This window comes from Apodemus sylvaticus, chromosome 14, assembly GCF_947179515.1.
Source record: "Apodemus sylvaticus chromosome 14, mApoSyl1.1, whole genome shotgun sequence".
NCBI lineage: Eukaryota > Metazoa > Chordata > Mammalia > Rodentia > Muridae > Apodemus > Apodemus sylvaticus.
The window spans coordinates 81,874,884-81,900,542 of NC_067485.1; the positions used below are offsets into that span (position 1 = coordinate 81,874,884).

The 25,659-nt window shown below is 46.2% G+C and overlaps 1 protein-coding gene and 1 pseudogene across 1 annotated transcript; one reads left to right on the top strand and one right to left on the bottom strand.

The window, feature by feature from the left end:
• The first annotated feature begins 625 nt into the window (after positions 1–625).
• On the top strand, positions 626–18,309 carry Asb13 (ankyrin repeat and SOCS box containing 13). The gene is made up of 6 exons (XM_052157398.1): positions 626–782; positions 8,152–8,339; positions 9,968–10,118; positions 11,453–11,587; positions 15,851–16,042; positions 16,658–18,309. Exons 1-6 carry the CDS (start codon positions 740–742, stop codon positions 16,783–16,785), a joined length of 837 nt encoding a protein of 278 aa, XP_052013358.1. The 5' UTR covers positions 626–739; the 3' UTR covers positions 16,786–18,309.
• A 2,377-nt stretch (positions 18,310–20,686) lies between these two features.
• On the bottom strand, positions 20,687–21,423 carry LOC127665030 (60S ribosomal protein L13-like; annotated as a pseudogene).
• Between the last annotated feature and the right edge of the window lie 4,236 nt (positions 21,424–25,659).

The window sequence follows — 25,659 nt, forward strand, 5'->3', positions numbered from 1 at the left end:
TTTCCACTCTGAGCCTTTGTACAGGTCAAGGTTAGAGTATCTCCTAAGTATCTCCCTTTTTAGTGACTTGGAATCCCCTGGGAAGACTGGTGTCTCCTTTCTGCTAGGTTGCTCGTGGTGTTCCAGTTTCCTCTTGCTTTAGCAAGAGGTTTACGGTTAGTGAGACACCTGATTAAAACCATCCACCACGAAACGTGATTTTCTTCAACGAATATCACCTGTTTGAAAGTTATGATTTATTTTGGGGGAAAAAGGGGAAGAATCAGATATTTTGATCACCATCTTCAGTGAACAGCTCTTTTTGAAAATTTAAGCCATGAAGGGACTGAATACTTTGCTCAGCGGTATCGGTGTAAACCACAGGAAGCCAGCTTTTGCAGCTAGGCACATTTTGCACATGGACACTCGTTTGAGGAGTTCACACACGAACGTATCTTTTAGATAGGACACGGGGATTTAAGCTTTCCTTCTAAACACAGACACGTGTCAACAGGGACACACATTTTGCACTCTTTTGGTTTGCACTTGGCGGTGACAGTGGAGTGGGGACGCTCAGGTGGCAAGCGGCGGATACAGAAACTACAACTCCCAGCGGTGGCCATGGCAGCAGTCAGGCTCCGCCCAGCGGCCTGCGCCCCGGGATATCTCCCGGCTCAGGTCCCGGCTCAGGTCCGGGCTCAGGTCCCAGCGCTCGGAGTGACAAGGCCGGCAGGCAGGGGGCACCCAGCCGGCGAGCCGCATGGAGCCGCGCGCCGGGGATGGCTGCTTCCTGGGAGATGTGGGTACGTGCTTCTCGCCGCAACGGCCAAGGACACCACACCGGGGCTGGAGTCAGGACCACGAGACCAGCTCTTGAGGACAGAGCAAGCAAGTTCCTGGGTGGCCTTTGCCCCAGAGATGGGCATCGCCCGCCGTTGAGTTGGTGGTCGGAGGCATTGGGGTGGGCTGTATTGATTCGATTAGGGTCCCGACGATCCTGGTCATCTCAGAATGGCGTTTAATGTCTGTCGCCTCGTTCCTGGCCGGTGCACTGTGGGGCTGGTCTCTGAGATGCACCAGGTATGAGAATCAGAACAGCCAGTCTACCAAAACACCGCACGCTTTGGGGAGCATGCGGGGTCATACGTTGCCCAAGTCAGTCTGGGAAGGGTGCACTGGACACACTGGTTGGCAGCCTCATCAGGAGCCCACTGCGGCCACTGCACCACCTCCCGGACGTTTGGTGCAGTGTATTGCATGCGGGGTTACAGCATCCTACACACACACACACACACACACACACACACACACACGAGGCCATGGCCCAACCCTGGAACATACCTGGATCTAAAGAATCTGTACCTTTGGGGCTGTCTTAATCTATAAAATGGATTCGAAGGCAAAGGAGCTTTCTTTGGAGAAGTAAACTTTTTCCTTGTTTACAAAATAATAATATGGTAAATAGAAAGGACAATGACGCTGTGTTTTGATAGCTTGAAAAAAAATAGAAAGAAATCCAAAATGTTCCTTTATGTGAGTTAAAAGGTAGTGTAAAGAGAATCGAGTTAAATTAGTTGACTGGATAATTGCAATCATAACAAGGTAGACAAATCTTTTACTTGATTTCTGCAGAACAAACACCTTCAGAACGATCAAAGACTCTTTAATAAGCACCTGTTTTTCTTGGCTCGCTAGGCTGGCACAAGACTTTGACCCTGATAGTGTGGTCGGTATTTGATTCGTGTGAATAGGCAGAGTGTAGCTAACAACAAAAGACTACTACTAAGCATACACATTTGTTCATGCAGGGGTTGGTATGGTGTCTGATCCAGGCATGGGAGCTCCTACCTGTAATCCTAGCCCTCGGGAAGTAGAGCCGGTTACAGGCCAACCTAGGCTATATGTCACAATCTTGTCTCTACATATTTTAAAAAACACCACTCCCAAGTAAATTTTCTGCATAGCTTGTGGAGAAGAAAATCATATTCTTGATTAGCGGGTGCATACGTGTTAGGGTTCTTGGATATTTTTGACATTGTAATTTTAAAAATTTAATATGCATCTCCAAATATGTGTCCTGCTGGTATTTGTATTTCTGGGCTAAATGAATATGCTGAAGGTGTTGGATCCAAACCAGAATCACTGTTCTAGTCAAAGTGGAACCCGCCACAGCAAACTGTGTAACATTCTGACTTGTAATTCTATATTCCTGCTGAATGGTGACCGAGATATTTATGCATTCTTTTAGATTGTTTTCGTTTGCTTATGTAGATATATTCCTCTTCTCTCGATTTCATGAGGTCTTTGGAGAGAAAGGAAAGAAAAGATCTTCCATGTGTCATTAGGAGCCCCCTGGCTTTACCATTTTTATGCCTGTGACATGCTCAGTCTTAGCCAGGATTCAGGATGCTTTTCAAGGCTTAGAGTTATACTTTGAATGGTTGGAATGGAAAACTCACCCTAATGTAGGAATTCAAAGAGAACTTGTTGATAAACAAGCTCAAAAGCATACCAGAGGTTTCAAAGGAAATAATAATAAGTAATAAACAAGTTTATGAAGAAAACAGCACACTTTTTTTAAAAAAAAAGATTTATATATTGTTATACATAAGTACACTGTAGCTGCCTTCAGACACATCAGAAGAGGTCATTATATCTCATTAAGGATGGCTGTGAGCAGCCATGTGGTTGCTGGGATTTGAACTCAGGACCTTCAGAAGAGCAGTCTTAACCGATGAGCCATCTCTCCCGCCCAGAACAGCACATTCTTATCTTCTCTGTAACATGGCCCTGTGGAAAGTCACCTCCTTCTCCAGAAAACTACTGTGGCTGATTGCAAATGAAACCCCTTTCTGAAGTTCTTTAACAGGATGGAAGAAGATAAGCCAGGCCTGGAGGTTCTTGCTGGTCACCTCGGCTGCTAGCTGGCCTAGATAGGAGGATTGTGAATTGAAGGCCAGCTCAGGCCACTACCAACGACCTCGCTCAAAAAATAAAAAACAAACAAGAAAAGACAGGACGAGAGCTGTGGGGCTTTGTGGTGTGAAGCCCAGGCTCACTGTGTTTTATGATCGGCTGTGGGAGGAACTAAGGGAGTGTACCCTCACTTAATGGACATTTTAGGATGACTGAAGGCAGGGAAGAAGGGCAGTCACTAGTTCTAAGTGAGATCCTTGTCAGCAGGGAGCGGAGCTGCTCATTCTGCCCAGACTTCCTGCTTCTTTTACTTAGTTGCCAATCTGTTTCACTTTCCCTTTCTCTCTTTCACTTTCTTTTGCTTACTTAGTCTTTCAAGTTGCTGCTCCCTGTCCCTTTTTGAAAGCAAACATTTTTCTTTTTTCTTTTTTTTTTTAGTCTCACTGTATTTTTTTTTTTTTTTTGAAAAATATAGACTGAGATTCTTGTCGTCCCCCTCCTCCCACTTTTACAATGAGTGTGTTTTAAAGTCACATCACAGGTCATTTGCATCATGTTGTGTTTTCTCAAAGACTATTTTGGAGATTCATAATTAGAACATTTAAAAAGATATGCTTGAGAACAATCTTTAAAACTAACAAAAGCAGCCCAAATTTAAAGTAAGGATTTCTGCAAATAAAGAGATCTATTTTTCTCTTGGCAGTCAAAGTGCCTGTCAATTTAAGGCCTGTTAACATTTAAATCCAGACTGCACAGTTAAAGCTGGATGATAATGATCAATAACACTAGGTGTCTACTTTGGGCCATTCTTGGGCACACATATCATGTTTCGTGGTCATAGGACCCTGAAGAACAGGCACTGTCATCTGTACAGTGGGGAGGAGGGCGAAAACCTGACAGCGCCCGCACTGCCATGGTACTAAGTATCGGGCGTAGGCCTGGGGCATTGACAGAAGACACAGACTCGGGTCATTCAGTAAGGAGAATGCCAAAGCGTACTGAGGGGCCAGCAATATGTACTAGCCGCTGGGTGAAAAACAACAGGAAAAAACAATCATAGCCATAGGTCAGGCACCAGGGAGGTCCCTGCAGGGTGTTCTGCAGGATGTGTTGTTCCCTGTGCAAACAGCTTCTCTGGGGGCGTTGAGCTAAGCTCACCTGGTGCCCAACACAAACCCTCGAGTGTACAGAGAAAACCTCAGGAAGGAAGACGAAGAGGCCGGCCTGTTCCTGCAGCTGCAGCAATGCTTGTCTCCCTTTACTGCCTTTGTAAGGAGGTTTGGAAAGGTAAAGGGGTCACGCACTTGACTCTTCCCGCTTGTGTGTGTCCGTTGTATAATATCTCTGGAGTTGTCCTCAGCTCCAGAACTCATTGTTAACGACACAAATCTTAGTTTTCCAAGGTTTTGGGAATAAGTCACTCAGGAACCTGGAGTTTTCCATGAGAACTAAATAAAGATAAGTGTGTCTTGAAGTGTCCCCTGCAGTGTCATGTTCGCACTCATGGGCACTCACACTTCTTCCCTGGTGGTATCCCGGCATGTGTGGCTGGCTGGTGCCAGTATCTCTATTTATTTATTTATTTATTTATCTTCATTTGTTTGTTTTTGTTTTTTGAGGTAGGGTTTGTCTGTGTAACAGCTCTGACTGTTCTGGGGACTAGCTCTGTAGATGAGGCTGGCCTCGAACTCATGGAGAGTCACTTGCTTCTGCCTCTCAAGTGTTGGGGTTACAAGTGTGTGCTGGCAGCCCCTCCAGCCCCCCACATTAAATACTTTTTAGTTATTACATGGTGTGTGTGTGTGTGTATTTGTGTGTGTATGTGTGTGTGTGTGTGTGTGTGTGTGTGTGTATGTGTGTATGTGTAAATGCAATGCCTACATTAGACTTCCTGGTGTTGCAGTTATAAGATACTTGGGAACCAAACTCAGGTCCTCTGGAAGAGTACTGTGTTCTCTTAACCACCGAGGCATCTCTCCAGATCCGGTTACTCCCTGTTTTATCCTCGGCTAGGGATCAGTCCCAGGCTTTGCATATGCAGTCAGGCTCTCTCCCACCTGAACTTCATTGCTAACCTACAGATCCCCTGCAATGACTCGCTTGGAATAAGATTGCAGATTCGTATCACATCAGAGAAGGCAGGCCTGAGGTTTGGCCCCCAACCACAGTCACAGTGACGGATCATTTTGTCCTGTATGTGTCCTTGGTGGGTTTGAAGGTGCTCTTTGTTGGAGCGGGCCTGCTGACTACTGAGAGATGACAGGGCTGGAGAGTGGCAGCTTTAGTCGCAGCCTCGATCCCTGTCAAAGTTAAGGTCAAGTGGGTCAAGCGCAGCCCACCCCTGGACATGTCTGTAGTATACTGTGAAGGAGGGAGGCCCTCCGGAAAGTTGTCTTGCTCTGCACTTGGCAGGCTGGGGAAGGGCAGCCATGATCCTAGTTTCTCAGAGAGTGGCTGGGCCTGGGCTGTACACCTACTTTTTGAGCTCATGCAGCAGGTCTCTGCCCTCTGTCATCAAGGGAGATGCCGATAAACCAACAGGGAGGAAGCAGGTAAAGAAGAAACCGTTTGGCTGCTTGTCCTCGTATGAATACTCACACCATAGCTGCCAGGCTAGGAGAGTCCCTGCTGTTTATCTGGAGCTCACCATTTGCAAAGAGTGTGGGCGCCATCTCAGAGGACCAGGAACTGAGGAGATGAACAGGGTAGGTACTGAGTCTGCCAAGGACAGTGGAAGCCAGAGACATTGATGCCTGTGGAGTACTTCTCAGAGATTCCCCACTAAGGTGAAGCAGGGATTCTAGATTGTGTTGAAGAAAAGAATTTGAAGAGAACTCTGTATGAAGTTTATCAAGTTGAGTCATTTGAGGCTTATTAAGACATGATAGAATACTCTCTGGGGTTTCTTGGCCAGTCAGTCTGGCCTGGTTGGCGAACTCCAGGTTCAGTGAGAGACTCCATCTCATAAGACAATAGAAGACACAATTAAAGAAGTCACAGGGAATCGGCCTCTGGCCTGATATGCATGTGCACATGTGAACATGTGCACATGTGAACCAGCAGCACACATAAAAAACAGGAGTCACTGGAAGTCTGTGGCTGAAGTCCCACATGGCCATCTTATTATTTGGCTTCCTAAGGAGGAGGGGAGATGGGAGGAAGCTGGTAATGAGAGAGCAATTATATAGCAAAGACTGAAGACTGAGCCCCAGCCCCAGAGGGAGCTGGCGAAACAGCGCAGGGGCTCGGATTTCCAATGCAGCACTACGTTCAAGGACACAATGCTGAGATCCAGCAATGGGGCAACTTATCATAACTGGGCTCTTGGCACTGGCTTGGAGCAGCCTGAGGTGAAGCCTGACCAGCCAGCCAATTTCCTAACTGACTGTCTGTTCAGTGTGAACTTACTCTTCAGGAATCTATTTAAGGTTCACATCCACATGTTATCTTTCCCTTAGTTTTCCCATTACCCTTCCTGATGATTGCTACTGGCCTGTATGAAGAGAATGTCTTATTCTTCCCCGATTTATAAATGCACAGGAGACATCCAGTGGTTAGGAGTATCAGACGCAGCCTAGATGACTTATGTCCTTCTTGCCGTAAAGCTGTATTTTTTCTGATGTCAGTGAGCATGCTCGTCTCTGGATTGTCACTGAAGGGCTACTATTTCTTACTTAGACTTGGAGTAACACCTCTGAGTATTTCTGGGAGAGCCTTTCTAGAAAGGTACAACTATGGAGGGAAGACCCAAAGGAATGTGGGTGACTCCAACCCAAGAGCTGGGGTCCCAGACAGAATAAAAAAGGATCTCTCAGCTGGGTGGTGGTGGTGGCGCACACCTGTAATCCCAGCACTCTGAGAGGCAGAGGCAGGCGGATTTCTGAGTTCGAGGCCAGCCTGGTCTACAGAGTGAGTTCCAGAACAGTCAGGGCTACACAGAGAAACCCTGTCTCAAAAAAACCAAAAAAAAAAAAAAAAAAAAAAAAAAAGCTCTCTGCTTCCTGACTGCAGTGTGTGAGCTGCCTCCTGCTCCCAGTGCAGGAACCAACACAGTTACTCTTAAAAAACTGAAAAAGCTTTTTATGCCTGTGGGTGTTTGGCCTGCATGTGTGTTTGTGTACCACATGTGTTCAGTGGCATTAGAGGCCAGAGGAGGGTATCGGATCTTCAGGGCTGGAGTTAACAAATGGTTGTGAACCCTCCTGTGGGTGCTAGGAATTGAGCCCAGGTCTCCTGGAAGAGCAGCCAGCACTCTTAACTCCATTTCTCCAGCTCTCTTCTAAGCACTTGAATTGTGGTAAAAAGCTTAGAGCTGAAGGTTATCATCTGAACGTTTTCAGATGGAGAGTGGTTTCATTGCATTCCATTGCACAATGGGCACACCAGTCTTCACCCTTCACCCACAGAACTCTTCAGCCTGCAAGACTGACTTCATACACCCATTAGACGGTAGCTCCCAGTCCTTCTTGGTCCATCATGCTGCTTTCTGCCTCTACAATTGTGTTTACTTTAGGTACCTTGTGTGAGTGGAATCTATGGGACATGACCTTTTGTGACTGGCTTATTTCACTTAACATGATGTTTTCAAGGTTTATTCATGTCTGCTCCTAGTTTGTCCCTACGTAAAGCTAGTATTCGTATACCACATTTTGCTTACCCACTCATTTCTTGATGAGCACTTACTTGCATCATTTCTATATTTGTCGTCTTTACTTACAGGAGTACGGGTGAAGGATTACTTACAGAATCAGAAATAACTCAAAGGCAGTTGCATGTCCACTCCAGCATGGCTGATAGCATTGGAAAGCAGGAAACTTCTCTTTCTTGGGATTTTCACCTCTCACATTGACTTTAAACTGTTATTTCACTACTTCTCACTATCCCCTCATACTGTATATTGCTACTTATGGGGCACTTCCCTCTTGGTAAGGTACAGCATACAGAGTTACACGTGTGGAACTGCTGGGTGCAGCAGTGAGCTATAAGGCTATATAGCTGTAAGAGACCAGGGGTGAGAGATGGGCTCACAATATGAGCCAGATTCATAGTGAAGACACCCTTATATGCCCTGGCAAGAACTTTGAGCTCCACCCTCTAGCTAGTGGGGATTGCTTATGGATTTTAATAGGAGCATTGGGACCAATTACATGGTTACATATGGTGTCTTGGCTGTCAGTGGGCCTCGGAGCCTCATGTGGATTCCTTTGTTTTGATGGAAGCAGAAGGGTCTTAGTAAGGGTTCTGTTTCCTCCTTAGGTTTCTGGGTGGAGCGCACGCCCGTGCACGAGGCAGCTCAGCGGGGTGAGAGCCTGCAGCTTCAGCAGCTGATTGACAATGGAGCATGTGTTAATCAGGTCACGGTGGACTCGATCACACCTCTTCATGCAGCGAGTTTGCAGGGCCAGGCCCAGTGTGTGCAGCTGCTGCTGGCAGCTGGTGCCCAGGTGGGTGACCATTCGGCATTGACAGCCACCTAGTGGCAGCTATGGGGTTGGTGGGATAGGCTCAGGAGAACACTAGAGAGAAGACTGTAAGGTGCTCAAGGATGTAAATACACAGGCTGCTTAGGGTGCTGAAATCCATGGGAGGAAGTGGGATGGTTGCTGTGGACCAGAGCAGATTCATGGATGGGGCACTTTTAGCAAAGTGCTTCAGCACAGCTCTGCTCTGAGGTGACCAGGTAGACTCTTCTGCAATTACCTGGGCCCTGGGTTGAACAACTGCTGTATATGTTTGGTTGGGTTTTTTGTTGTTGTTTGTTTTGTTTTGTTTCAAGGAGGTTGACCAGTTGTCCTTTTTATTAAAAGATGTGTAGGTACTGAAAGGTGGCCTGTTGCTTTAACAAGTGTAGAAGGAAGGACTTGCTGTGTAGGTTTAACAGAGTTCTTAACTCCAGGATATACAGTGTGAGGTGCTGGCATAACTGGGGTGAAGTGGAGAAAAAGGTAACAAAACAAACTTGTGGCCTGGCTGCCCTCCCTGGTGTGCACATTCACAGCAGTTAGATTCCGCTGCGGGTGGTTTCCATTCTGCAGGCTCTCTGCCTGCTTAGCATCTGCACTGCCCCCTGTGCCTATGGAGAATATGGAACTCTGGTCTCTGAGCTCACCATGTGAGTGCAGAGTGAACACAGCACACCACCTACCCTTCCCCGAATAAGCTTGGGGTGGAACAGATTTCACAGTTTTCAGTGTGAATCCACATAGAAGCCTAATTTGGATAAATTCTAAGTTATGTCTTTCCAGTCTAGGGCGTTGGCTTCTTCCTGGCTTGTGGTTTCCATGAGACATGCTAAGCAGTCTCAGACATTTCTTTTTAGTCAAAGCTCAACTTAAAATCCTGAAGGAGTTTGCAACCTCATAGGAAGAACAACATCAACCAACCAGACCCTTCAGAGCTTCTAGGGACTAAGCCATCAAGAAGTACACATGGCTCTAGCTGCATATGTAGCAGAGGATTACCTTGTCGGGCATCAGTGGGAGGAGAGGTCCTTGGTCCTATGAAGGCTTGATAGATGCCCCAGTGTAGGGGCATTGAGGGCGGGGAGGCGGGAGCAGGGTGGATGGAGGAACATTCTCATAGAAGCAGGGGGAAGAAAGATGGGATGGGGCTATCTGGGAGGGGGAAAAACGGGGAAAGAGGATAACATTTGAGATGAAAATAAAGAATACATCCAAAAACAAAACAACAACAACAAAAACCCAAACAACAACAACAAAACAATCAAACTTGAAACTTGCTTCCCCAGCCTAGGATTCTTTCCTTTTTGTCCTATGTTTATTAGCTTGGAGGTGGTGGTGAGGGTGAGGCTGAGTTTTATCCTGTCCTAGGGAGGCGGGGGCGGGGAAGAGACCCTACAGTGAGAGATGTCTATATTTAGGAGGCTCCTACATTCCTACCCCAATCCATGCACCTTTCTCTTTGAACTCCCTCCCATGGCTTGGTGCAGACCATCAAACTGGTAATTTTAAGACATTATCTTTGCAAAGATGGACCTGTGTAAAGATTACAGAGTGGTGTCACCGCACTCATTTGGCTAAGTCTTTGACATCTGCTTCTTCTGTCTTTCGAGGTGGACGCACGCAACATTGATGGCAGCACTCCTCTTTGTGATGCCTGTGCCTCAGGCAGCATTGAGTGTGTGAAGCTCTTACTGTCCTATGGGGCGAAAGTCAACCCTCCTTTGTACACCGCATCCCCACTACACGAGGCCTGCATGAGCGGTGAGTCCGTGTGGTAGGGACCAATAATGCCCAAGTATAAATCACTTAGAGCCTAGAGGAGGAGGTTGGCCTGTCTAGATACCAGGAGTCACCAGTAGGATCTCTTGGGTCTTGTCTCCTGATTGATTGATTGATTGATTGATTGGTTTTATGTATATGAGTACACTGTAGCTTTAAAGATGCTTGTGAGCCATCATGTGGATGCTGGGAATAAACTCAGGACCTCTGCTCTCTCCGCCCCACCCCCGCCTCCCTTACTCCTGCCAAAAGATTTATTTATTGTTCTATGTAAGTACACTGTGGCTGTCATCAGACACACCAGAAAAGCGTGTGAGATCTCATTACAGATGGTTGTGAGCCACCATGTGGTGGCTGGGATTTGAACTCAGGACCTTTGGAAGAGCAGTCAGTGCTTTTAACTGCTGAGCCATCTCACCAGCCCCGGTTCTTATCTCCTTGAAGAAAAGAATTCAATTAAGAGACATAAATAGTTTAAGCAGAAGTTCATTTATCAAAGCTAAGCGAAAACAAACACTCCGCAAAGAGATTGGAATGGGCTACCCCAAAGTATGAGCACCCGGAGAATTCTGAGTTGTGGATCTTAAGGATGTTTTTAATGAATATTTGTGAGGTAGGTGGCATGGTCTCCTCCTAAACTGTGGTGGATCAGACTTTTCATTTTAGGATATTTCTACCCCTCAGGGGAAAAAAGCCACACAAAAGAGATATAGGTCAAAAACCTCCATGCCAGCGATAGTATAATGACGTCAGGTTGTTTGGGGGATGTGGACTCTCCATTAGAAGAGGGTCCAAGCCCTGCTCCAAACCTGCTCTGACAGAAGAGGGAACAGGAAGCAAGCAGGAGAGGTGCGGTGGGGGGGGGGGGCGGGGGGGGAGCGCAACTTGCATATCGAGAATGCCAGAGAAAGGTTCCTTCATCCAGGAGACTGGCTGGGATGCAGGCAGCCATGTGTGCTTTCTGCAGCTTCGACGCCCCCAGTCATGGTGCAGGGGCCCTTGGAGATGAGGGTCAGGATACTCTTTGCTCCCGGTGTCCAAGTAGTTTCCGGTATCTTCTGTGCTCAGCGGGAAAGTGGACACGAGCCTTTTCCATCCCGGCCAAGTGTGCTCAGACTTCCTGAGGGGAGATGCCTTTGGAATCTCTTAGGGCCATGTAGAGTTACCAGCCACTTTGTATATATAGATATATGAGATAGAGGCTCTTTCCCCACGGTTTCCTGTTGGGCCACCTTTTCAACTGCTGTGTGTCACGGGTACCATTTCCAGTGTGTGTATTCATGAACATCTCCATCTTTCCCCCCACGTATTTCAAGGGAGTTCTGAATGTGTGAGGCTTCTTATTGATGTTGGGGCCAACCTGGAAGCACACGATTGCCATTTCGGGACGCCTTTACATGTTGCCTGTGCACGGGAGCATTTGGACTGTGTCAAAGTGTTGCTCAATGCAGGTATGTTGCTGTTTGCTCAAGCTTCTATTTACCTGAGTGGATAACTTACCTGCGCCATACTAGCAGATGGCCGGGTAGCAGAAGCAGAGAGACTGGTTCTTCTACTACGCAGATTGACCTCGGCCTTGGCCTCTGTATCTATGAAACTGGAAAAATAAAACCTATTTTCCCACGTGTTGGGAATTATCTCAATAATGTTTTTATAATGCCTGATTATACAGTCACAGCTCAATAAATGCATCTAATTACTTATTATCTATCTATCTATCTATCTATCTATCTGTGTGTGTGTGTGTGTGTGTGTGTGTGTGTGTGTACATGTATAAGGGTGCCTGCAGAGGCCAGAAGAGGGTATTAGGTCCCTGGAGCTGGAGTTACAGGCAGTTGTGAGAACAGCATTTCTCTGTCTGTCAGCACTGACGTTACACTTTAAGGCTCTTTGGTAGCTTTTGCAGAAGAGCAAAGTCTCCTTTCCAAGTGTCACCCATGTGCCTCCCCTGATGCTCCATTGGCTTAAACTAGGTCTTATCCCTCTAGTCCAGCTTCACCCAAGTTAGAAGGAAAAGGATTGCCCCAATCAGAGCCCACCCTGGAGCTACAGGTGAGTCTGTCTTCTCAGCCCTCCCCAACTCTCTATAGTTAAAGGGAGATTTCCATATATCTAGGAAATAGAGGATTAGTAGAATTTGGGGAGAGGGTGTGTGTCTCTTTCCTCCATGGAGGCTACTAAGCATTGAGAATGGATGCAGTCTGGGCAGAATGTACCAGAAAGGAGAAAAGAGAGTCCTGAGCCTTGACCCAAGCCGGGGTTGAAGGCAGGAGTCAGTAAGAGGTAGACCAGATGTCACTTTTTTTTTTTTTTTAGGATTTATTTATTTATTATATGTAAATATACTTAGCTGTCTTCAGACACACCAGAAGAGGGCATCAGATCTCATTACGGATGGTTGTGAGCCACCATGTGGTTGCTGGGACTTGAACTCAGGACGTCTAGAAGAGCAGACAGTGCTCTTAACCGCTGAGCCATCTCTCAGCCCCCAGAAGCCACTTTAATGTTTTCTTCTTTGAAGCACTTTTTCATTGTGAAATAGTTCCATCCTGTATAGAAGCAGAGAGAAGTAGCATAGTCCTGTGGACTCACATAAGCTTTACAAGGCCAATGAGATTCTATAGTACTGAGGCTGAGCCCTAAGCCTGTGGGAGAACCTAAGAGTTCACTCCACATCTCCCGGAAGACATGCAGCAGGTGCTTGTGCAGTGATGTCTAAGGTCCTGGCTCTGCTGGCGGGTCTATGCCACGCGTGAAGTGCTCACACTGTACTCACAGGGGGACAAAGAGGTGGCTGCGCCTTTCCTTTTTGTAGGTAGCAAGGCTAAATTAAGGCGTTAGACCGTGTTTGCAGAGGACGAGAGCTGGTGAGGATCAAAGTCCGCTTGTTGCGGTTAAGTAATTTTTCACCTGATCACTAACAGTAAATATTTAACTCTTCTGGAAGCATCCAGCGGGGGTAGATGAGGATGATTTACACTTCATTCTCCTTGGCAGAGCCCATGTTCTTGGGCACTGAGTCATTTGTACAGTTGGCCCAGGGTTGTGGCCGTTTTCAGCTGTGTGCTAGGGTGTGTTAGGGCAGCCCTCACCTCACTGGCTTCTGTTTTACTCCAAATCACATTAATTCCATTGTGTTTTGAAGTGAAGATTTTGGTAGTGAGCCATCTCTGACTCCTTTCTCTGAAGCACGGAATTGACAGTTCTTAATGGCCAGAAGGAGCTGGCTGTCTTACCATCTCCCTGCTTGGCCAAGACACGAAATGACCGTTGTGCCACAGAGCCCCTCCCTCCTGACATTCTTCCCTCCCTGCTCCTTCTGCTGCTGCTCCAGCTTTCTAAGTCTGTTGGTGCTGGCCATCTCTCACTGTTCCCACGTTCATTCAGCACTAGCTGAGCCTTGACACATTGCTGTGTGCACTCTCGGTCTGACGTCTCCAGTCAGCTCCTCTCCTCATTGGCCCTCCTTTCTAGCCAGCCAAAGAAAGCCAAGTGCAGTGCTGGGGCTGGAGAGATGGCTCGGTGGTTAAGAGCACACTGTTCTTCCAGAGGTCCTGAGTTCAATTCCCAGCAACCACATGGTGGCTCACAACCATCTATGCTGGGATCTGATGCCCTCTTCTGGCATGCAGGTGTATGTGCAGATAGAGCACTCAGCTACATAAAATAAACAAATCTAAAAAAAAAAAAAAAATGCCCAGGGCACAATAGGGAAAATGTTATTGTTTTCTTTGAGAAGGACACTTTTGAAGAGTCACTTGAAGTCCAAAGACTGATCAGAGGAGCCTTGCTATCCAACAGCAAGGAAGGGGGGATGGAAGCTCTAGATCTTTCTTACTTCTTTCTCTTCCACCTTGAGGAAGCCTTTTGCTTTCTTGTGTCTCTTTCTCCATTGTTAAAAATCAAGATAATCACACCCCTTCCTGGTTGGCTCTTGCCAGAATATTGCAAGAATCAGTAAGAAAAAGCCACTTGGACTCTAAATTCTGTGAGCTCTACAATTTGAATTTTATTACAAATCCTGTCTCTAGCGCTCAAAAAATTGTTTTTGCATGATGATTACAGCAGTCTGAAAAAATATTTACTCCTGTGAGCAGGTATTGAAAGGAAACCATCTGAGGTGAGAGTGATGGAAGTGTTGTCAGCTTTTTCACTCCTGCCGTGTTATGGTACTCTGTAGCTCTGACGTATGACTCAAGCCTTCTTTTAGGAGGAAACCATCCCTGGTGACTTGAGGTCTCTGGATTCTGCCAGGGGGAACAGAAAGAGTGTTCTCAGGATCACATTGTGGCCGTTGGGATAAGCACAGTTCTTAATTCCTTCAGAGGATTAAGCAGATTTTAAAGCAGAAAGCAGACTTTTCCAGCTATGAGCAATGGAACCAGTACCTTCAATGACCCCTAAACACTGACACATTGCCAGCCCGGCTCTGATTTTCTGATCATGGTTTGAAACTGTAATTTGGGTGATTTATGGATGCTAAGATATTTGTTCCGTTTCTTTAAAATACTTTAATCTTTTCCTATTAATTGTTAGCTGTTAGTTCTTTACTGGTTCAGGAGGAGACTTCAAAGACATTAACATCTTCCAAACAAGCTCCGAGGCCTTAGAAAATCATTATATAGAACTGGTCATTGCTTTGTGTCCAGAAGGACATTTCACATAGACCATTTTTTAAAAATTAAAATTAAAAAAATTTAAACATTTACCTTAGATTTTTACATTTATTGTTATTGCATGCATCTGACTTCAGGTGTGCATGCCACAGCACACGCCTGGCAGCTGGAGGACAGACAGCTGTGTGGAGTTTGTTCTTTTCTTCTCTTTCTTTGTGGATTCTGGGGATCGAGCTCAGGCCACCCGGCCTATGCTAGGCCATCTTGCCAGCCTCAAAATCTTTTTTTTAAAAAATGTACTTTAAAATGTTGAATTTAGCCATATATTCTGAACATACCTACTCTGATTTGTACTCAGAAGCTAAGCCAGGTCAGATCCAGTTAGAGCTGGATGGGAGTCCTAGGAATACCAGGGTTTGGGTCGGGGTCGGGGGCGTAGGCTCAGGATGTCGTATCTAGCTTCTAATTCCATGAATCTTTCTGCATGCCCCCAGAGACGCAAGGGAAGTGGAGCTGAGATCACAGCTAACCTTTTAAGCACATTATCTGTTTCTTCTTTATCTCTCCAGAGTATAAACAAAATATATTTAAGGAATATTCATTCTTATATCCAACCAGTTAGTTTTTGAGCCCAACATGTCTATGATAGAGCAGTTGTGTCACCTGTGTCTGTGTCCACAGGATGAGCCTCTGGAAATCTAGGGACCCATGAGGACAGACTACAGGGCACCTTAGAACAAACATTTAACCCATGAGAAGCCTTTTACTTTGCTCTGTGTGTGTGTGTGTGTGTGTGTGTGTGTGTGTGTGTGTGTGTTTTGCTTTTGGGGGCTATATCACATGATGTATATGTATAGATATCATGCATATTATGTTTTTTATATATACTCTATATATCTTACATATACGATATATCCCTCACTTTGATAAGGAAAAAATAAGTATTAATCTAGAATTTTGAGACGGTACAGTGGTGTCTGTTATTTTGTTTTCCGGGCAGGGATTGCCCGGGTGACACAGGGTGACGTGTAAGTCAGCCTTGCTCTTGGCTCCATGCGCTCCCCTTGGTGACAGACATTCTCTGCTGTGGTTCTCCAGGGGCCAATGTGAACGCAGCCAAGCTTCACGAGACGGCACTGCATCATGCCGCCAAGGTAAAGAATGTCGACCTCATTGAGATGCTCATAGAGTTTGGAGGCAACATCTACGCCCGCGACAACCGGGGCAAGAAGCCCTCGGACTACACGTGGAGCAGCAGTGCCCCGGCCAAGTGCTTTGAGTACTATGAAAGTAAGCCAGGCTCTGTTGTGCAAATACTCCCATAGCCCCTGTGGCCAGCAACCACTGTCATTCATCCTGGGTCCCCTCGGTTGCTTGTTCTTGAGTTTATGCTGGGCACTTTGAGTTGAGGCCTGAGCTCCTATCTTGGTCACGAGGATGTACTAGGAATACTCCTGTCTCTGGGGACTGTGTGCTGACACAGCAGCTCTTGTTATATTCCTGTAGCCTATGGGGCCACTGAGGAAAGGAGCCTAGGGTTCATGAGCTAGCTGCTAGCACCTCCCCTGATGAAACCTTCACCCATGCCTGACTTGGCTGGCTGGGCCTCTTAGCGACAAATTCATTCTTTGCTAAGTCTGTTTGCTAAGACAGAATAAAAAACAAACTCCTCCCACAAAACAAAAAGACCCTTGTCTCTAAAGACCCAACCCCATGAGATGAATCCCTGTGACTGTCACCCGGAATGTTATTACCTGCCTTCTTGCCGCTGGTGCCTGGCTATCTGACCTTTCGGAGATGACGTATGACCCATCCAACTCTTGGGCTCCTCCAGTTCTGCCTTTGCAGGATGCAGGGTGCTTCTTCTAAGAGCCATGCTCACGCATTGATCCTTTTCTCCCCCAGAGACACCTCTCACCCTCGCACAGCTCTGCAGGGTGAGCTTGCGGAAGGCCACTGGTGTCCGAGGCCTGGAGAAGGTGGCCAAGTTGAACATCCCTCCCCGGCTCATCGACTACCTTTCCTACAACTGAGCTGTTGGCAGGGGGCTGGGAAGGCGCCTAGAGTTCATGAGCTCGCTGCTGGCTCTTGACGACTGGCCCCGTTACCGCCTCGCTATGCCTAGCTCTGGGCCTTAAAGAGTTCTGCCTGTTTCTCTGGAACACCGTCATCACCGTAGATAGGTTGGTTGATGCTCCTTCATGTTCTTTTTGGTTGTCCTTTGTGATGTCTTCTTCTGAACCCCAGAGAAGATCTCCGAAGCACCAGGAGGCCAGTGTCTGGCATCACAGATGTGGATGTGGCCTTTTCTAGTCTTCTGGAACTAATGCAGTCACTCTAGGGTGGGCTCAGTTCTCCATGTTTCTCTTTTCATCCACTACCCTCAAAGAGAGACAGTTCAAGGTGCACAGGGAATTCTGGGGACTCAGAACACTGATATTGATTGTCCTTTATCTGGGTGTCATGACACAGAAGCGTCAGGTTCCAAGCACTTGACCCCGTGGACTGGGATACCACTCTGCTGGAATCTTGCCACTTGGATAGTTTTTCTGGGGCAGCAGCTGGCACTTTCCCAGGTCTGCCTGCCCCCAGGTGTATCACTCAGGGGCTTTACAGATCAGACTGGGGGAGGCTCAGGCTTTGTACCCCCACATCAAGCAGTGTTTTTTTTTTTTAGGATGACTGTCTCCAATATTAGGACTCAAATCTGTTAAAAAGTTTATGTTGGGGCCTGGAGAGGTAGCTTGGGGCTAGAGTTTAGTTCCCAGAACCCACATAAGGCAGCTCACAATGGCCCGTTACTTCAGCTCCAGGGGATCCGACATCTGCTTCTGGCCTCCTTCAGCACTCAGACATGTATGCACACACACACACGCACACACACACACACAGAGAGACACACACACACAGAGAGACACACACACACAGACACACAGATAAATAAAATCTTTTAAAAAGTTGGAGGACCTTTAGAATATATGTATGTACATATATATAATATATATCCATACTATATATATCCACATATATATCCATAATATATATGCTGTAACAAGAGTTGTAATGAGCAGTGCAAACAATATAAACAATAGCTAATATGAAAGTGCAAAACTTCATCCAGACGAGAATGAAATTCATTAGCCAAGGCAGGAAAAGTGCTCACAATTCCTTTCTATAGTAATAAAAATGAGCCCTGCACGTTGTGGGTGAAATACTAAGTCTTGCATTCAGACTGACTTTTCCCGATTGACATTCTATATCTTAACAATGCCCTACATACAATAGGGAAAACCAGAGAATTTTTCAGTAGTCATTCTATACTGAGAAAACCCACCTTCTTTCTGTCAGTCTTCGGTCCAAGTTCTGAGGGAAGCCATGGTTTTGTCTGGAGTAGGAATAGCAATCATTTTCAGAAGCCGTGGCATTCTGCCTCTTTCACCTTTGTAACAGAATCTTGCCTCCAGCAATAAAATCCAGTAACAGCTCATCTTGTGATGTCTTTTGGTATAAAATAAGGTTCTCTCACCATTATTGTCCAATAAAAGTAGTTGGGTGAAGTTTGTCCTTGTGTCTTATTTTGGAGGACAGATACGCCAGGACGAGCTTTATTCTGTGTGACATGAGTGAAGTTACTCCCTGTCCTAGGCACCTTGGGTTCTTGTCCACTCTTCTTGCTTTCCTTCCTTCCTTCCTTCCTTCTTTCCTTCCTTCCTCTCTCTTTCTTCCTTTTTTCCTTTTCCTTTTTTCTTTTTGCAACAGGGTCTCACTGTGTAGCTCTAGATGTCTGGGAACTCACTTTAGACCAGGCTGGCTTTGAACTCAAAGAGATCTGCCTGTTTCTGTCTCCTGAGCACCGGGATTGAAGGCGTGCACCACAGTGCCTGGCTCCTTGTCCATTATTAAAGGGGGTTGTGATGATAAAAAGTTTCTTTGCTTCTCCGGGCCTGACTTGTCTCAAGTATAAAGTTGGGGTAACTTGCCAGGCTGTTACCACATAAAATTGATCTTGACTGTTACCATTGGCTGATCTCTTTAACCTCCAGCTGAGGGAATGAGAGCTGTTATCTTGCCCAAGCTTTTGTGGGCTGAAGTTGGGTGACTGAAGGGTGCTTTGATGAGCCTAGAGTGCTCCTCATGCATAAAGGCATATATATGGTCATGATTGCTCTGGGTTTTGTTGATGCTTGCAGATCTTACACCTGTATAAATCATTCTCTTCAGACCTTGGGAGGGTGCCATATATTTCAGGAAGTACCGCTGATATCTTGAAACTCGATGTGCAGTTGATAATTTGGAGAAGATATTTGTTTTTGTTTTTGTTTTTTGTTTTGTTTTGGATTTGGTTTTTTTGAGACAGGGTTTCTCTGTAAAGCCCTGGCTGTCCTGGAACTCACTCTGTAGACCAGGCTGGCCTCGAACTCAGAAATACATCTGCCTCTGCCTCCCAGAGTGCTGGGATTACAGGCGTGCGCCACTACCACCCGGCTGACATTTTAATATATATAATTAGTAACATAATCGAAAATATAAAACTTGCTAAACATGGTTAAACTCTAGGAGTTTGAAGCCAGCCTACATAAACAAGGCTATATCATGAGACCCTGTCTCAGCACACACACCACCTCCCCCACAGGACCCCTCCACATCCCCCCAACATACATATGCTCCCCCAACATACATGTCACACACCACCCATATATGCACAAATCCCAAGGATTTGCATATGCACCCCCTAAAATATATGGCACCATCCCAAGGTCAGAAGAGAATCATTTATTTAGGTGTAAGATCTGCAAACGTGAACAAAAACAGAGCAATCATAAACATACGCCTTTCATGCAGGAGGAACACTTTAGGCTTATCACCACCCCACCCCCAGACCACACACATGCTCACCACATGCGCACACACACACCATGCACACACACATACTATACATATACAGACACATACACCGGACACACATTCACCACACATACACATCACGTACACACATACCACATTCACCGTACACATACACCACACAATTATACATACCACATCACACGAACATCACACATACCACACATTACATACACATACACACCACACACACTACACACACACACCACACACATTTACCATAAATACACATACACACACCATACACACATACACCACACACATTTACTATATACACACACATTTACACTACACATTTATTATACACACATACCACACATTCACCACACCTATCACACATACACACCACACATACATCATACACACACACCACACATACCACACACACTCATTATATACATATTTACTATAAACACACACCATACATACTCATACACACACACTCACCATACACACATTCACCATATACAAACATAAATACCCCACACATTTACTATACACACACAACCACATTCACCATACACACACACACACACACCACACTCCTATCTTTTGGTAAAGCATTAAGAGGAGGGGGGTAGTCTCTGAGTCTTGTGGCAGATGTCTGTACTTCCTGCACTTATGAGGCTGAAACAGAAGAATCACAAATTTGAAGTCATCCTTATATAGTGAGAACTTATTTCAAAAATCCAAAATAAAGCAACAGTCTGGCAGTCCAATAAATATAACTTAACAAAGAATAGGAAATATGAACAAGAAATTTACAAAAGGGAAACCTTCAAATATCCCATTAGTAAATACAGGTTAATGAGTATTTAATTCAACAAGATGATTTTAAATATCACTGTTTTACACAGACAAGGTGAACTGTATGGGTTCTTGTCCCAAACTGACCACAACCAATCTTTCTAGTGCTGTGGTTACAACATATGCCAGCACACGTGACGGCATGTATCATCAGAAGGAAGATCTGACGGTGTATATATATATATTTGCTTTATGGAAAATCAGTCGCCTCTCTCCAACTGCGCATTACTTTTTCTTTTCAACGTCTTGCTCTGCAGCTTCCTTCGCCCTTTTTGCGCGGATGCCAAAGAGCCGGGCATTGGCACGGGCCATGCAGAGATTGGCAAAAGCCTTGAAGTTCTTCTCTTCTTCAGTGATGACTGTGGCTTTCCGGATGGGCATCCCAGGTCCTGTTAACTGGGTGGCCAATATAAGTTCTTCAGCAGAACTACCTCCCTTCTTTGGAGCAGAAGGCTTCCTGGGGAAAAGTAAGAGCTTGGAGCTGTACTCCTGCAGTGACTCAGTGGATTTGTTTCGCCTTCTTGGGCCCACAGGGATGCTGATGGTGCGAGCCATTAGCCGTTTTCCTGGGGATACCAGCCACCCTGAGTTCCTCCAGGCTGAAGTCCCTGCCAGCCCGCATCTTGGTGTGGTATCTAACTGTAGGGCACCTCAAGATGGGCCTGATGGGACCGGACACGGGACGAGGGGCAATGCGGAGCACTTTTGCCTGCCGGGCCTTGCGTCTGCGAATTTTTTGTTTTGTTTTGTTTTGTTTTTTTGTTTTTCGAGACAGGTTTCTCTCTCAGAAATCTGCCTGCCTCTGCCTTCCGAGTGCTGGGATTAAAGGCGTGCACCACCACTGCCCAGCCCCTGCATCTGCGGATCTTGCTTGCCGGCAGGTTGAACCAAGTGTCCACTCGCTGCTGCCAATCCTTGTGGAAGTGGGGCTTCAGGATCACGCCACTCCGGCTGGGTGCCATGGCTGTCTCCTGTGCAGGAGAACGGCGGAGCGGAAAGGTCTGACGGCTTTTATAACGCTGCTAGATCATACTGTCAGATGGACATGCAAGGTATTCTCACAGGGGACATGTTGATTGATTCGTTCTGGAAAACTACTGGATGACACGTAATATGATTTAAATGAGCATACGGCATGCTTGAAATAGTTCTGCTTTTATATAAATATTCCCTAATGACACTCTCAGGCATGTAAGAAGATATGTGGAGGACGTTTGCTGAAGCTGCTTATAAAGGACTAATTTTTAAAAATTCTTACATGCCATAAAAGTTAAGATGAGTTAGGCTTAACACAAACAGGTCTCAAAAATATAATGGGGGGTTTTAAAAAATGCCAAATCTTGCCTAAGAATTGTATGCATCTACTCAGTCCATTTACGTGTACAGCAGCCTAACTGAAGAGCTAAGCCTTACTCTGGTGACCTCTGGGAGGAAAGTAGACATGTGACCTCAGGATAGGACGAAAGGGAATCTCAGTTCCGATATATCCTGTCTGGGAAGGTCAGATGAATTAAACATAACGGAATACTGTGACTCGTCAATATTGGAAAGCGAATAGAAACTTCCTTGTTAAATCTGGCTGTGGTGGTTCATACCATTCACCTGAGCATTCAGAGTCTGAGGCAGAAGAGTGCCCAGTTGGAGACCAGTGTAGTGTGGGTTGTGTAGCAAAAATCCGTCTGAGACAAGACAGGGGGAGGAAGAGGGAAATAGGACACACACACATTTACACACACACTCACGCTCAGTCACTCACATTCACACACAGCCCACACAGCGAGAGTGAGAGTAAGAGAGGTTACCAATGAATTTCAGTGTTTTTGTTAGGTTTTGATCTTTATTGTATGTATGGGTGCTTTCCCTACATATATGTGTGTGTGCCACATGTGTGCTTGGTGAGGAGGCTGCATATCTGCTGAAACTAGAGTTATAGATGCTTGTAAGCTACTATGTGGATGTTGGGACTCGAACTCAGATCCTCTGGAACAGCAGCCACTTAACCTCTTAACCGCTGAGCCACTGAGCCAAATATCCTGCTCTTCTTTTTTTTTAGTGTGCTAATTACTCTCTTTTTTAAAAAAAGATTTTATCTACTTATTTATCTTATATATATGCCGAGTACACTGTAGCCGTCTTCAGACACACAGCAGAAGAGGGCGTCAGATCCCATTACAGATGGTTGTGAGCCACCATGTAGTTGCTGGGAATTGAACTCAGGACCTCTGGAAGAGCAGTCAGTGCTTTTAACCGCTGAGCCATCTCTCAAGTCCATCTCTTGCTCTTCTTAAAAGTTACTATATAGAGAAGCATCAGCAGCAGGCAGAATGTCTCTTGGGTTTTTTTTTTTTAGAAACAAAAAGGAGAGAACTGTATGATTACTATAAGCTGGATTCTCTGTGCTGTCGAGCAGTGGTTTGGGTTATGTGATCTGTTTCTCTATAGGCTCTGACTCTTATTTTGGTCCGACTCTAACATAAACTAAACATTGCAGCCCTGGCCCACAGACTCACCCTCATCTCTGAAGGAAAGGGCTGGGTAAAATGCCGTTCAGGGACCACCTCTCTTACGTGGCCCACCCCTTAGATGATGACAAGCCTTCTATGTTAGAGGTTCTGTGGACAAAGTCTCCAGCTTTAAGCTCTGCATTTGTAGAGATCAAAACAAAATAAAACAAACCAAACAAAAACAAAAACCAAGGCTCTGCGTAAGGGGCGATTCTGCAGGGGAGAGTCACAGATCTTGGCTTGTGTGCCGGGCTGGGCTGCTGGACAATCCCGTTGAGTGGCTCCCAGCCTCTGCCGGTTTGAGGCGTGGGGCTGGGGTCAGGGTGGGGAGAAAGGGTCGTGTTGGATCCCAGAAACTGTATCTGGGTACCTTATAGTCTTCCAGGCAAGTCTTACCTTTTCCTGTACCTCCAAAATACCACAGATGATAATCTGTCTAGCAGCTAGGTAAGACTTTGGAGAGTTTGGAAATCATTTGGGACAAAAAACTAGAACATCCTTGCATGCTTGGATCCTCCTGGTTTCTTAGTTAGGAAGTCTGCTTTCTTTCAGGGGTGACACCTTCCCCTTCTGAGCAGGGGAGTTATTTTATTCACCAAAGAGAGCGTGAAAATGGGTCTGAGAACAAAACTCTCCGGCTCAACTCTATCACAAGCAGCTGAGCCGGTCCACAGGCCGAAGCTGTACCATAAAGATATCAGCAAGCTGCTGACTGTGCCTGCCCGCGGGGCAAGTCCGTTTCCTGGAAGGGCCTAGAAACTATTTCCGGTCCTTAGATCCTTCGCCTCTTCTCTCTTACCCACCGTGGTACCACGCGGCCTCGACGCCATGCCGTCGTCGGGGAAGGCTTATATTAGCCTGGCAATTGTAAGGAGAGCATGTTTTCAGTTGGACCAGTCTAAGCAGCATCTCTGAAAAGCGCAGTCTCCAAATGATGAATGAGCGACGAGACTCCTATTCAGTCTTGCTCTCTGCTTTTTGTTTAAATAAGATTTTACCTCCCTGCAGCTGGTCTCCAGGTGTGTGGTGCTTGTGATCCTAGCCTTTGAAGCTGGGCAGACTTTGCTCCTAAGCCCCAGCCAGGACGTTTCCCTTGTCTGTGGGTCTGCATGCCAAGGGCTCAGCGACGGCAACTCCCACTGCTTCTTGGTGTTAACCCGAGTCCTGAGGCTCATTCTGCTCCACGAGGGACACAGCAGTGAGGCAAGACAGGAAGGGACAGTCACTCATTACTGGGTCCCCTTTCCCCCCTTAGCTTTCCTTTTATTCCACCTTTTTTTTTATGTCCTCCAGTAAACAACAAAGATATAAAAAGAAACAGAAACAGGTCTCACCCAAGCGTTCAGAGCTGTTTTGCAGGGAGAGACACAGAGAGGATCCTGTGGCAGGCAATGGTCTAGTACCACAGGTTGGACTCTTCTCTCCCAGTGGGGATGGTATTAGGACATGAAGCCTCTGGGAGGGTGGAGCTGTTATGACCTAGTGCCTGGTTAGTGACTGTTTTCCTTGCTGTGACAAAAATATCTGATGGAAACAACTTAAGGGAGAAGGGCTTACTTAAAGTGGCTTATAGTTTCGTGGAGGGGAGGCTGGAGCTCTGAAGCCTGTGATGTGGCTTCACATCTGGGACCACCAGAAAGGTGAGAGAGAGAGAGGAGGGGGAGAGAGAGAGAGAAAAAGAGGGGGAGAGAGAGCACAAGCGCTCAGGCCACTTTAGCTGGACTGGATTATAACCCTCAAAGTCAGGTTGGACCATGTATTCAAATGTAAGAGCCTGTTTGGGAAGAGTGTTCCTTCCAAGCTGTAATAGTACCTGTGATGGTTTGTATGTGCCCGGCCCAGGGAGTGGCACTTTAGGAGGTGTGGCCTTGTTGAAGTAGGTGTGTCGCTGGCTTAGGCTTTAAATCCCTCATCCTAGCTGCCTGGAAGCCAATCTTCTCCCAGTGGCCTTCAGATGAAGATGTAGAACTCTCAGCTCCTCCAGCACCATGCCTGCCTGGTCTCTGGTGTGCTAATTCCTTGATGATAATGGACTGAACCTCTGAACCTGTAAGCCAGCCCCAACTAAATGTCCTTATAAGAGTTGCCTTGGTCCTGGTGTCTGTTCACAGCAGTAAACCCCTAACTCAGACAGGGCATTATAAAAGAGTCACTCGAGAACTGCCGTGTCCTCTCTGTCACACAGGAGCAGTGCCACACATGAACCAGAGCACGGTTCTTTACACGGGCAAATATTTTAAGTGATTTGGGTCTCTCCAGCCAGCCAATAACAATGCATGGTTTTGTATTCAATTAACAATTAATTAGCATAATTGACTGACTTTGACAGAACTTAGGTCTGGCCACATCTTGTCCAGGTAATGAAGGAGAGTGCCACACCCCCAAAGGCACAGTTCTGCTGTGCGGAAGACACCCTGGGAATCTGTCTCATAGCTGCAAGGGATTATAATGTGTCTGAAAGATCACAGAGTGAACAAACATGATTAAACTTACCAACTGTACAAAGTAGAATGTAAAATACAGGCTTTTACTTTATGCTGAACTTGGGAAAAGCAGGAGGAGGATGGAGCGGTAAGGAGAAAGCGTTATCGAAATGCTGAAGGTTGTATCTTGAATTTCTTCAAACTATTTTCAACTTTTTTCAAAATACAGAAATTCCTTGTGTCCAGGAGACAGATTGGTTCATAAAATGCC

Bases quoted from the DNA above. Each gene is read 5' to 3' on its own strand.
- Asb13 (XM_052157398.1), top strand. From the start codon at position 740: ATGGAGCCGCGCGCCGGGGATGGCTGCTTCCTGGGAGATGTGG. The intron at 10,119-11,452 runs GTGAGTCCGTGT...ACGTATTTCAAG, and splicing joins ACACGAGGCCTGCATGAGCG to GGAGTTCTGAATGTGTGAGG. The intron at 11,588-15,850 runs GTATGTTGCTGT...GTGGTTCTCCAG, and splicing joins CAAAGTGTTGCTCAATGCAG to GGGCCAATGTGAACGCAGCC.